The sequence below is a fragment of the Pristiophorus japonicus genome, chromosome 13, assembly GCF_044704955.1.
Source record: "Pristiophorus japonicus isolate sPriJap1 chromosome 13, sPriJap1.hap1, whole genome shotgun sequence".
In the NCBI taxonomy this organism is placed as follows: Eukaryota; Metazoa; Chordata; class Chondrichthyes; family Pristiophoridae; genus Pristiophorus; species Pristiophorus japonicus.
This window is the reverse complement of record NC_091989.1, coordinates 115,669,887-115,683,649: the sequence shown is the minus strand read 5'-3', so window position 1 is coordinate 115,683,649 and position 13,763 is coordinate 115,669,887. Positions and strand designations below refer to the sequence as shown.

The 13,763-nt window shown below is 47.1% G+C and overlaps 1 protein-coding gene across 1 annotated transcript in view; it reads right to left on the bottom strand.

Moving 5' to 3' along the window:
• The window catches only part of cpne2 (copine II), a 274,630-nt gene that overhangs the window by 211,182 nt on the left and 49,685 nt on the right, over window positions 1-13,763 (bottom strand). Inside the window, exons 8-9 of the mRNA XM_070897910.1 lie at window positions 3,563-3,649; window positions 3,235-3,294 (exon numbers count right to left, since the gene is read on the bottom strand). Coding sequence (XP_070754011.1) covers window positions 3,235-3,294; window positions 3,563-3,649 — 147 coding nt within the window. The remainder of the gene's footprint in view (window positions 1-3,234; window positions 3,295-3,562; window positions 3,650-13,763) is intronic.

The window sequence follows — 13,763 nt, the reverse complement described above, 5'->3', positions numbered from 1 at the left end:
AGCGTATGGGATCTTGGGCAATTAAGTTATGATGAACCTTTATAAAACACTGGTTCGGCCTCAACTGAAGTACTGTGTCCAATTCTGGGCACCGCACTTTAGAAAGGATGTGAAGGCCTTAGCGAAGGTGCAGAAAAGATTAACAAGAATGGTTCCAGAGATGAGGGACTTCAGTTATGTGGATAGACTGGAGAAGCTGGAGTTGTTCTCCTTAGCGCAGAGAAGGTTGAGAGGAGGTTTGATAGAGGTGTTCAAAATCATGAGGGGCCTGGTCAAAGTAGCTAGAGAGAAACTGTTCCCATTGGCGGAGGGGTCGAGAACCAGAGGACACAGATTTAAGGTGATTGGCAAAAGAACTAAAGTCAACACGAGGAAATATTTTGTTACGCAGCAAGAGGTTAGGATCTGGAATGCACTGCCTGAAAGGGTGTGGAGGCAGATTCAATCGTGGCTTTCAAAAGGGAATTGGATAAGTAGGTGAAGGAAAAAAAATTGCAGGGCTATGGGGAAAGGACGGAGGAGTGGGACTAGCTGAGGTGCTCTTGCAGAGAACTGGCACGGTCTCGACGAGCCGAATGGCCTCCTTCTGTGCTGTAACCATTCTATGGTTCTATGATTCTGCCATTTGGCTTCAGTCCAAATTCCAATTTAGATCAGCCTCTAATTCAGATTGCAGACCAATTAACAGATTCCACAGAAACTGGAATTCATTGCTGTGTCCAATAGCTGATAAGACAGACTGTCAGCAAATGCACCAAATGACTCACATTTCAGGGTCGGTCCTGAATTTACCACTTACTGGCAGCAGTATTAAAATTCTGCACTTCACAGGTTCTCAGCTTGCCACATTTGATTGTTTTGTTATTTGATTATATGTCTCAGAAAGGGCTCTCCCTCCCAACCTAGATTTCTCTCCCTCCACCACAATTTAGAAACTGTTTCTACCGATGGGTGGGTCAATAACCAAGGGACACAGATTTAAGATAATTGTCAAAAAAACAGTGGGGGGTATGAGGAGAATTTTTAAAAAACACAGCGAGTTGTTGTGATCTAAAACGCACTGCCTGAAAGGGTGGTGGAAGCAGATTCAATCGTAACTTATCAAGTATATAGGGAATTGGATATATACTTGAAAAATAAAATTTTGCAGGGTTCTGGGGATAGAGCAGGGGGAGTGGGACTACTTGGATAGCTCTTTCACAGAGCCGGCAGAGACTCTGATCTGTATGATTCTATGATTGTAAGTCCTGGCCAAAACTTCAGTCCAGCCAGACAACCCTCCAAAAACTCCACGTTCCTCCAATTCTGGCCCTTCTGCATTCCTGACTTCCTCTGCGCCACCTTTGGTGGCCCGCACCTTAGCCTCCCCTAAACCTCCCCACACCTCTCTCCTCCTTTAAGACACTCCTTGAAACCTACCTCTTTGGCCAAGCTTTTGGCCACCCGTCCTAGTGTCTCTTCTTTGGCTCGGTGTTAAATTTGTTGTTCCTGTGAAGTGCCTTGCGACATTTTACTACTCTACAGGCGCTACATAAATGCAAGTTGTTGATGCCGAATGTTTCCCACGAGTGTGACTCGAGGTCAAGACTGGATTCAGACTAGTTAGTCTCTCCTGTTGGCTCATGGCCCACCCTTTCATATCACAATTCTTTGGGTGAGTTCACGCTAATTGGAAATAATTTCTCATTTGCACCAACTATCTTGTGGCTTGCAACCAGCAGACAGCAGAGATTGGAGGCAGGGACTGGAAGCAGCACGATACTTGTTCCATTGTGACTGAAAGTGACTGTACACTGCGATTGTGAGCTGGTGGGCTGCTCAGTGACCCTGGCGAAGCTGGAGACGGTGACCTGCTAATTAGTGGATGCCATGACCTCTGCTGAAGTAGCAACATTCTATTTGTAAATGTGGATACAAATTAAAAGGAAAGGCAGGCCACCAGTTGGAAACAGGAAAAGCAATAAGCTCAATGTGATAACAAGCTGTCACAATATTTGTGCATCTCCCAGACAACACAGCAACTCTTAGGGCTCAATTTTCCCCAGTGATTTGCGCCGGTTTTTTTTGAGCAGGCTGCTTTTTCTGGCCTAATTTAAAAATCCCCAGTTTCCCCAATCAATTTGCACCAGCGTAACTCATTTAGTTACGTTTTTTTTAGGTGAGTTTTTTTTCATCCAAAGGGGGCATAACCAGCCACCTACGCCAATTCTGGCCATTTAGTAAACTTTGACCAGCTGATAGTTACCCCATTTCTACTTAGGCCAGCGTATGTGGCCTCTCGAGAAAACCCTTGCGGAGAGTTAAAGAAATCGGCGCAGGTAAATAAATCGGAGGCCATTCGGCCTGGTCTAAGGGCGGGAAGCGGAGTGGACTGAAACCAGCGCTCACTCTGGGATCGGAGAGGGTCGGCAGAGGAGGGAGCGCACTGACTGGCACTCACTCAGGGCCACAGCAGACCGGGACCGGCACTCACTCGGGGACCGGAGAGGGTCGGCAGAGGAGGGAGCGCACTGACTGGCACTCACTCAGGGCCACAGCAGACCGGGACCGGCGGGGGAGGGAGCAACCGTTTTATCCAGAAAGACCTGGACATGGAGATGCCTCTGAAAGTGCCATAGCTGTTTTGGAGGTAAAAGAACATGGAGTATCAGGAGGACCATTACTCAGATAACTCCTCAGTGACGGCAGAAGCACAAATCCAAACTCAACTTATCAATAAAGTGTTTGCAACTGTTTAACAATCTCCCTTTGTCATCATTTAACCCCACTGTCACAAAAATTACAAGTCCTTTAATCCAGTATCCATCCTATATCATCACATCACATTGGAATTCTTTGTGGCCCTACATGGTCATCCAAACCTATATAACATGAATGAATAACCGAGCATGACATGTCCAGACTTTTCTATAATTTCCATGAATAACTAATTACAAGCAACTTAAAAGTGACCATAGCCATCCTATTCTTTCCTTACTTTATGCTTACCCTGGATACAGACCCCGTATTTGCTCCACAGCCATTGTAAGGGCCAAGGTGTCAGGGGGCAGTCAGCAATGAAGGTACAACCTCATAGTTTGTAGTCAGTAGCAGCAAGTCACTGCATTCTGGTTCTTTGAGGGATATTGTCAGAATCTGACTGAGGTCGATATACACATATTTGCCTGTAATTGTCTATCCATTGACAAAAATGCATAAGGGAATGTCAAGGAAGTGTGTGAAACTTCTACTTACAGTGAACATCAACTGGCAACCACCAAGGATATAATCCAGGAAGGAATAATCTCTGGTTACCTGAAATAAACAAAGCCAGAACTGTAAGCATTTGTTTGGCCCTGTTTACATATTTTAAAATAATTTACCAGCTGCACACATAATGAGTTAATTTACACATTATTATAATCACAGGTCATGCTATTCCAGGCAATCTTCACATATCATTTACATAATTAGTGTGCTAAAAGCTGTTCGAGTCTTATTAAAATAGATGGTTAGTTGCTAACCCTCTCATGCAATTAGATTTTGAACAAAGGATTGCATTTTAATGGCAGAAAACCTTTACCTTGCAGGATTTAACGACAATTATTCCAGAATTCTTGTAGTTCTTTTTCTTCTTTTGTTTCTTGGAATTGATGCATTCAAATTCTACCTGTGAGGCGCAGAGGAGAGACTCTTTAGAAAGATTTGAAGGAGTGGGCCATTGCTTTTTAAAAGCACCTTTTGGTGTCATTTCTTTTCCAAACTGGAAATAATGGATTTATTTTAACAAGAACTGGCTACATGGGGAATTAGGTGGCACATTCAGTTATAACACTTTAGTCCCTGGAATCCAGAGACCACCCCCCTCCCCACCCTCCCCCCATTATACAACAGGTATCTCCTGTCAACTGATGGGAAGCAGCACATAGATGGAAGTCATGGAGATATCTGTGGCCCACAACGTCACATCCGGTCAGAGGAGAAAGCAGGCGAGGGATTAAAAACAAAAGGTCAAACATAGCCGCAGGAAGCCGCAGGAACATGGCCGCAGTGATCTGGTCGCAATTTTAACCTTATTTAGGAGTAAAGAACTAATGATAAATTTATTTTTAAAAAAACAGTGGTTCATCCGTAGTTAGAGAGCACTGTGTGTAATGTGGGTGCCCCATTAAGGGAAGGACATTAAAGCCACACAGAATGATGAGAGCGATGAGAAGCCATAGTTACGAGGACAGATTTCAGATACTGAGAGTATATCCATTGGAGTAAACAAAGCTAAGAGGAGAAATTATAAAGGATTTTGATGCAGTGAATAAGGTCAAAATATTTCTTCTGTTTGGGGTAAGTCAGTAATAAAGAGTCATCAAGTTAAATTTGCCAGAAGGAGAGTGAGGAGCGAGGTTCTTTATACAGAAGGTTTGCCATAGGGAATGGTTGAATCAGAGACAGTGGCATCTTTTAGAGGGACAATTGGATAAATATTTGAAGAAGAGGAAGATACAGGGCTATGGAGAGAAGGCAGGCTACAGGGATTAGTTTCAGACTGCTTTAGCACCGAACTGGCACGGACATGATGGGCCGAGTGGCCCTCTGTGCTGTAAGGATCTATGGGCCTGCGACCAAAGATGTAACTCCTGATCTGCGTGTGTGTCTTGTGTTAACAGACTCATTAATATTGAATTCTGTAACAAGCAGCCTGCCAGTAGTTTAATACCATGAACAAAATATTATATCACTGTTCATAGTGCGGGTCGCCTTTGGGGCAACCAAATGCGATAACTATTTTGCTAAACATCTTCGTTGCGTTTATCAGCGTGAATCCTGTCTTTCCTGTGGCGCGCCACTTTAATTCTCCCTTCCCACACTGGCCCTGCCACCTTTGGTCTACAACACTCTTGGTCCAACCAAGCTCAGTGCAGGCTTCAGAACAATATCTCACCTTTCTGCTGTGCACCCAACAGTGACCATTAATTTTAATAATCTTAGCTTTCTCTCCCATGTAATCAATGGCCAGGGTAGCTGGGAATGGACCAGGCAGGGGCAGGGGGGCAGGGGCGGGGACAGGGGTGCAGGGGTGGGGGGCAGGGGCAGAGGGCGGGGGGAGGGGGGGGCAGGAGCTGGTGCGGGGGGCAGGAGTGGGGGCAGGGGCAGAAGGGTGGGGGGAGGGGGAACAGGGGGGCAGGAGTGAGGAGCAGGGGCAGGAGAGCAGGAGTGGAGGGCAGGGGAGGAGGAAGAGGGGCGGGGGCAGGAGGGCAGGGGTAGGGGGCAGGGGAGGGGGAAGAGGGGCGGGGGCAGGAGGGCAGGGGTGGGGGGAAGTGGAGGGGGAAGAGGGGCGGGGGCAGAGGGGCGGGGGCAGGAGGGTAGGGGTGGGGGGCTGGGGAGGGGGAAGAGGGGCGGGGGCAGGAGGGCAGGGGTGGGGGGCAGGGGAGGAGGAAGAGGGGCGGGGGCAGGAGGGCAGGGGCAGAGGGGCGGGGACAGGTGGGCAGGAGTAGGGGGGCGGGGAGGCAGGGAGGCAGAAGCAGAGGGGCAGGGGCGGGGGGCAGGGGCATCTGGTGTTGGTGAGTGGGAGCGGGGTTGGCATCGCCAGTGTGGATCCTTTATTGGAGCACTACCCTTTCTCTTTCCCAATGTTGGTCTTCCTGTTGAATGTTTCCATTTTCTACTTGTATTTCATTGCCCGATGTAGCATTTTTAATTACCTCACTTAGGTGATCGCCAACTGTTTTCGCTTCAATTCAGCTTTTCAAAAAAAAAACCTTCTTGTGCATCCTGCCCATTACCGTGCTTCAGCCTCCTCCGCTGGTTCAGTTACATTAAAGGATTCACTTATCGTTCAGTTACGATGAAAGATCTATACACGGAGCACTAAACTGTCTCTCTCTCTCTTTACAGCTGCCAAAGAGCCTGTTGTGGATTTTCTCTTTGTACTTTTGATTCCGATAGCCTCATTTGACTGCATGCAAAATGAAGCCTGTAGAATCAGGCTGAACAGTGCCTATTATTGAGATTGCTTCCAGCACGGGTGGCTCAGTGGGTAGCATAGATTATGGGTTCAAGTCCCAACACAATTTCTAGGCTGACACCCGAGTGCAGTAATGAGGGAGTGCCGCACTGTCGGAGGTGTGTCTTTCAGATGAGACATTAAACCAAGGCCCAGTCAGCCCTCTCAGGTGGATATAAAAGATCCCATGGCACTATTTCAAAGACGAGCAGGGGTGTTCTCTCCAGTGTCCTGACCAAAGTTCTCAATCAACACCACAAAAAACAGATTACCTGGTTATTATCACATTGCTATTTGTGGGAGCTTGCTTTGTGCAAATTGGCTGCTGTGCTTCCTATATTAGTGACTACACTTCTAAAGTTTTTCATTGGCTGTAAAGTGCTTTGGCATGTCCCGAGGTCATGAAAGGTGCTTTATAAATTCAAATCTTTTGTTTTGGTGCAAACTGTTTTTTGTCCAGCTATATCCAACAGTTTGTCCAAAATAGAAAATGAAAAATGAGGGGTGAGAAAACCAGGCTGTCGACCACAGGTTAGCTGTGTGATGGGTCGGGAATTCCATCATATACCACGTTCTCAGATGACTCACTCCATATGCAGAGGGAGTGAGAGCACATAGGGAGATCCTCTTCTGATGGGCGGAATAGACCTCCGCGGCAGACCAAACGAGCCTGGTTCGAGACAGCAGAGGAGGTGAACAACAGGGATGGTGTCAGGAGGACCTGGGTGCAGTGCCAGAAATGCTTCAAATAATCTCATTAGATCAGGAAAGGTGAGCACAAAGCCACACTCACCTTCATCCTGCTGTGCCTCTCAACACATCCCCATCACTCTGCATTCCCAAGCCTACTCCTGCACTTCCTTACTCACACCAACTTAGCTTGCACATCCACCCATCCCTCTCTCTCTATCTGCATTATCACATCCCCATCTGACCAACCACCCCTCACACTCACTCTGATCCTAATGCAACCAAGTAACAACACACAAGGAGGCCATTTGACATTGGCACCCCACTCCATCATTCACCCTCTAAAGATGTAACCCATCCATTCCTTACACTCATTCCATCACTCTCACTCAAACTTCTCTTCTTTCCCTCCTTGCAGAGGAAGAGAGCCCACAATAAGAGGGAGGGGAAGAGAACCAAAAATAAACCTCCTTCATTGGCTACCTTAACTGCAGCAGAGGATGTCGCCCTGGAAGTATCAGGAATCGCAGAGCAGCTGGAGGTGGGAGACGGCGAGAGGGGGACATCTCAGCAACCTGGTGACAGAATTACATCTCATACAGACACATGGCAGACAGCAGTCACTCATATGGAGACTGACGTCAGCAGCCAGTGAATGTTCATCATGTGTATAATGGAATCGTTACCCATTCTTGATATGACACTTCTAAATCATCTCTTTACTCTCTCACAGATCCATAAAGAGCCCCTGCACTGTCTGGGAGGAGGAGAAATATGACTCCTCAGAGGAGCCTCCAGCCTCTGAGGGCGCACCGTCACCAGACATAAGCGCACCCAGCACCAGTGCAGAGACGCACACCTCGGAGGGTGCCACGTGAGATAGAGTAGTGTTGTCATTGTCAATTGATAGCTCACAAGTCGTAGGTGAGCTAGAGGAGATGGTGAAATCAGGGACAGCAGTGGAGAGTCCTCGTCGGAGGGTACAGGGTGCTCCCAGCTCTGCTCAGCTACATGCAGAAGCTGAGCTTTTGGTGCCATAGAGAAAGAGGTGATCCTGGAGGGGCAGCAATAAGTGTAGGAGGCTAATATAGGTTTTGCAATCGCGATGTCTGCAAATGTACAGAGAATGGAGGAGTCCATCTCCAACATGAGCACCACTCTGTCGCAGGTGATGGTGACTGTATGCTCTTCCATGGAAAGGATGGCCACTTGTATAGAGCAGCTAATGCGCCACTCACATGAGCACATAGTCTCTATGGAGAATAGATTGCAGGGGCTCATAGACCTCCTCTCTAGGTGGGATGTAAACATAGACTCGGGTCCTCATGGCCCCACTACTGTGCAGCAAGATGCTCTCCAGCTCCGTACTAGCAGGGAAGTGTGGGTGGCCCCCGAGAGAACAAAAGAAATAGGAGTAGGAGCAGGCCATTGGGCCCTTCGAACCTGCTCTGCCATTCAATAAGGTCATGGCTGATCTGATCTTGGCCTCAACTCCACTTCCCTGCCCACTCCTCATAACCCTTGACTCCCCTGTAGATCGAAAATCTGTCTATCTCCACCTTAAATATATTCAATGACCCAGCCTCCACAGCTCTCTGGGGTAGAGAATTCCAAAGATTCATGATGCTCAGAGAAGAAATTCCTCCTCATCTCCATTTTAAGAGGGATGACGGTGAGAAGGGAATATGGAAGTGGAGGCTCCTCTCAAAGCACTCGCACTTCTCCCCCATTGCCCCCCCCCAGTCAGAGTCCCACATGCTTCCTGGGATCGTGATGGCCGAGTCTGCCCTTGCACAGTTGCAGGAGGTGCACTCTTCGGTGGGGCCCTGACAAACAGGCTCCAAGACCCAGAGGACATCGCCAAAAGTGTCTTTGCAGTCGCAGCAGGGAAGTGAGGAGGCTGCCTCTACCTCTGCTGAAGCCAAGGGATAGCACCTCGTAGAAGCACGTGTAAAAGAAAGATAAAACACAAGTAGATACACAAGGTTAAGCTCTTGGGTGTTTTAATAACGGTTTGTGTAAAGTTTCCATTACTCTGATGTCACAGATAAAAATTCTTATTTTCACCACTTTGGCCAATTGTGTCTGCAACTTTGGAAGTGACTTAGTGAGTTGGAGTGAATGGTGAGACATAACGTTATCTCCAGCAATGGTGGTCAGAGTGAAAGGAATGGTTTGGTCATTGGAGAGGTCCTTTATAGTGTTGCTATAGGGTGGTGGAACCTAGCACACCATGGGTGTAATGCCTGAAGTTAAGTAAATCTGGCCATGGTGAGGCCATCCCTGGCCTCCCAGGCAGCAACGTGCTCAGGTGCTGGTGGGATCTGGACCGTAGGTTCCTCCAACGCCTCCTCCTCATCTTCCAGATGATGCTCCTCCTCCTCCTCTGAAGAGGCTGTGCGCTCAGTGCCTTGCTCCTAATGCAGCTCCAATCCTTGCTGCTGCACTATGTTGTGCAGAGCACAGCAGATCACAATGATTCTGGAGCTCCTGGCTGGTGCGTACTGAAGGGCTTCTCCAGATCTGTCAAGGTATCTGAAGCACATTTTCAGCATGCCTATTGTTTGCTCTATGCCACATTTGGTGGAAATATGGCTTTCATTATATCTCTCCTCGGCCTCAGTACTTGGCCTCTGTGAGGGTGTCATGAGCCACGTCTTCAGTGCATAGCACTTGTTTACAAGCAGTCAGCCGGAAAGTCTGTTTGGAGGAGCGAAGGGCTGAGGGACGGTGGACTGTCGAAGGGCAAAAGAGTCATGGCAGCTGCCAGGGAATTTGGCACACACATGCATGATGATCATCTTATGGTTGCAGACCAGCTGCACATTGAGGGAATGGAACCCCTTGCGGTTGACAAAGACTCCTGGGTGATGTGGGGTCCCTGATGGCCACATGTGTGCTGTCGATGATGCCCTGCACCCATGGGAAGCGAGCCGGAGCAGCAAAGCCAAGCGTCCACTCAGTAACACTGGTTCATCAGTAACAAAGCTGATATAATTGGCTGACTTATCAAACAGGGCATCGGTGACCTGTGTGATGCATCTGTGGGCAGATGACTGCGAGATGCTGCAAATGTCTGCTGAAGATCCCTGGAAGGAGCCTGAGGTGAGGATGTTGAAGGCACTGGTGACTTTGACAGCCACTGGTAAGGCATGTCCACCCGGTCCCCTGGCTTGCAGATCTCGCTCCAGCAAGCTGCAAATATCTGCGATGACCTGACACAATAGCCTGAGCCTCCTTTGCCACTGCTGCTCAGTCATGTTGAGGAAGCTCATTCTCTGCCTGAATACCCTGTGTTAGGGGTATCGCCTCCGGCGCGGTGCAGCCCTCTCTGATGCTGGCTGTCCTGTGGAGCATCAGATTGGTGACGAGAAGGTTGGTTGTGGTGTTGTTGGTGCTGCTGGGTTTGGGGCTCATCGTATTCCGATTCTGAGGACCAAGGTGAGACAGTATAAATGGCACCCATGCTGATGTAATAGATGGCAGGTCAAGTAGAGATGACAGAAACAATCTATCAAAGGGGTGATAGGTTGTACCAATGAGGTGACAGTGGATCCCAACTTTTCTGGGAATACTCTAGAAAGCTAAAGCTGTGCTGACATTCACTCAGCAACAGCATTTGCCTTAGAAAAGTAACCAGGGGTATTTATTGTGCTTTCCATGCTGGGCAGTAATGAGTTCCATCAATGGCTCTGAACGTCTGCCTTGGGTTCACAGACATGGTTCCCGAGCTGTGTGATTCCTGTGGTCATCCAAGGAAATTTGAAAGGTAGGGTTAAAAAAACGATTAAGGGTCTGAATTATCCAATAATGATGTAAATTAGCTCGGCCGCCTCTGCCGTTCAGGTCATGGCCGTGCTGGGAAACGTGCCAGAGGGAAAGGCGCGAGGAGCCGGGATAATGGCGCGTTCCTGACCTGCTCCAAGTTATTTCAAATTTACCTCCCGACACGCCCCCAATCCTGCCCGCAGACACCAAAAATTCTGGCCATTAACTCTGTTTCTTTCGCCACAGATGCTGTCTGACCTGCTCAGTGTTTCCAGCATTTTCTGTTTTTACATTATTTTTTATGTTCTGATTGTAACAACCATTTAATAGGCTGGCTGATTTGCCTCGATTGCCAAGTATTGTAAAAGTGAAAAGTTTAGCGATACATGCAAATGATGTTTGTGTTTAGCATCACTTTAAGTTCAAAAGCAAAATCTGGGAAATGGAGCTAGAGAGATCAATAGGGGATGATGATAGATGTGTGAAGACAAGCGCACAATATTGCTGGCACAAATGGACGATTAAAATGAATCCAATTAAAAATAGTCCATAGGCTGTACATGAGATTGGTGGGTCTGCTGGGTGAAGGGAGATGCTGGAAGTGCAGAAGCCCTGGAAGCTGACAACAAGTCTGGCACTAGGCTGTCTTATTTTAAAGGCTTTACAAAGGGGCGGTGGAGGCAGAGTTCTGGCTGATATTTAATGCATTTGCAGTGCTGCCAGGGATGTGGCTTGAAGGAACAGATTTTGTCAACAGTGCTAAACATATAATTGTATTCCTGATTCAGTTGGATCGCGCAGGAATTCTGACAGAGTTAAATGGTGCCAAGTACTCTTCCCAGACACTGCCACATGGGCAACAATGAATGATTGTATCTAGGAGTGCTGCACACCTCGAAAGAATTGCTCTCAAATAACATTCGCCGAGACTGGATATCTACAACATAGGCAGTAAACCAGGACATCTCGCCGGGAGCCACAGAGTTAGAGAATACAAATCTAAACGTTCAGAAATAGTGAACGTTAGCCTTATTGCTCAATACGAATGTTTGTGTTGTTTGGGGGGGGGGGCGGGGGGGGAAATCGGAAAGTTTATATAGATTGATTTAAATGTTTTATTGGATTATATTTTATCAATAGTTACCATTAAAATAGACACCTGGATAATGCCTTGCAATACAAAGACATGAACACACGAAAATGACGGGCAGGAAAAGACAGGCACCGAACCTGCCCCACGCTCATGATGCCTGGAGCCTCTCGACTCGACACTTCCTACCCTCCAGCAGCCATGCAATCTCCTGGGAGAGGCCAAAAAACAGAGCGGGGAACAATATACTGGAACATTCCTCTCCGACCCCCTCAGGCAACTGAAGATCACATGGATATACATTTTATACATGCAACTCACAACTCCCCCAGTCACTTCAAACGATTATATGAGTAAGGCAGGTAGTCATAAAGAAGAATACCACAATCTTCACTGTGAGACATGGAAAAGTTTAAGGGTTAACGCAAGAAAGTACGTTGAGATTAATTTTGTGACAAACCTCATTCACTGCCATAGTAAAGCAATTACATCACTTTTAAAGTCATGGTATCCAAACCTCAGCTCTGTTCACTTCAGACTTCATTCAGCCTTTGGATGCACAAAGCACTAACTCACTCGTGTGTAATTATTACTTCTGCACACATGCAGACACCTCCTGCAGACGGAACGCACTGAGGTATCAACTTTTCCAACCGTACAAGTCTATTTTAAGATTTGAACAGAATCCTTTGAGACAGGGAGGTCTTCTTTCAGCTTCCCACATTTTATTCCAATGATTTCACAGGGACATTGGTAAAGAAAGTTAAACAAGAACAGAAATCTATCCCATTCCTATCCGCAATCCTCAAGAATGGCGCGGTGGACATTTTCAAAGATCCCGCAGACTGCACTCAACCCTAAGAAGTTTTAATAGGCAGTTGTTTCAGTTCCACACTAATTCAACAATCACTTGCATTTATATAACGCCTTTAATTTAGAAATGTCGCAAGGTGCTTCACAAATGGAAACAGACATAGAAAGAGATGCAGAGCCATTGCTGAAGAGGTTAAGAGGAGTGACCAAAAGCCTGGTTTCAAGGAGGTTTTGGAAGGAGGAGAGAGAAGTGGACAGTCAGAGGAGTTTAGGCAGGGAGGTTCAGAGAGTAGGGCTGAGGTGGCTGAAGGCACTGCCACTTGGGGTGAGGCGTAGAGTGGGGTCAAATACAAAAGAACAGTCATAAGACTGAAGAATGCTGAGAGAGGAAATACGGTGAGAAGGTTGCAGAGATAGGGTGGGGCAAGGCCATAGTGAGATATGAAGACAAGAAAAGGTTATCATTTAATATGCCTGGGGATAGGAATCCAATGTAGGTCAGTGAAGATAGGAGTGATGCGGAAGTGGGACTTTGTACAGAACAGGAGAAGGTGGTTGCAGTTTGAACATGTTGGGGTTTGGGGCGGGGGGCGGGGGGATGGGGGGCAGGGAGAGGCTGGTAGGGCGGACATTGGAATAAATAGGAGGTACTAAAACCATGGATAAGGATTTCAGGGGTGACGAGGTTGAGGTGGACAATGTTGCGTAAGTGGAAACGTGTGGGTTTGGTAAGGATTAGGATGTAGGATTTGAAGCTCTGCTCTGAGTCAAATAAGATGCCAAGGTCTCACACAACTCAGCCTGAGTGAGTGGCTTTTTAATGCTATTTTATTAAGTTATTACTCTTAGTCCTACCTCCATTTCATCCCTTTCTCAGTTTTCCCATTTCTTCCATGACTTTTAGCTGTGAGGCTGCAATTTCCTTTATTGACTCCCTTTTAAATACTCTTTGTCATCTGATAGCACTCTTTATAGATCTTTCAAATGCACTCCGTTGTGAGTTAGTTAAAGAGAGCCCAACTCGGCAGTTCACGAAAACCTGCCCCAAGCAATCAGGATGGGTGGCAAAATACAACTTAAGCAATAACGATATAAAGCTATTCAATGGGCTCCATCATTTATACCCTTTCCTGAACTTTAACATAACATAATCTCACTTGAGTTTAAGAGCCAAGTTCCTATCCCTCCAGTACCTAATGAATCTGGAATCTGCACGTTTTGTTTTTAAATGCATTTGATAAATTTCACAACGAACGTGAAGTCACTTCTCAGGATACATTTAAGAGTTGAGAAAATTGGGGCTAGAAATTGCTCTCCTCAGCACCACTCCATCGCGACATTAAATGGCGGTAAAACACCGGCCGCTGCTCTTGCCGGCTGGTGGCAGGTCACACGGCGGCTGCCATTTTCGTGCTTACCTTT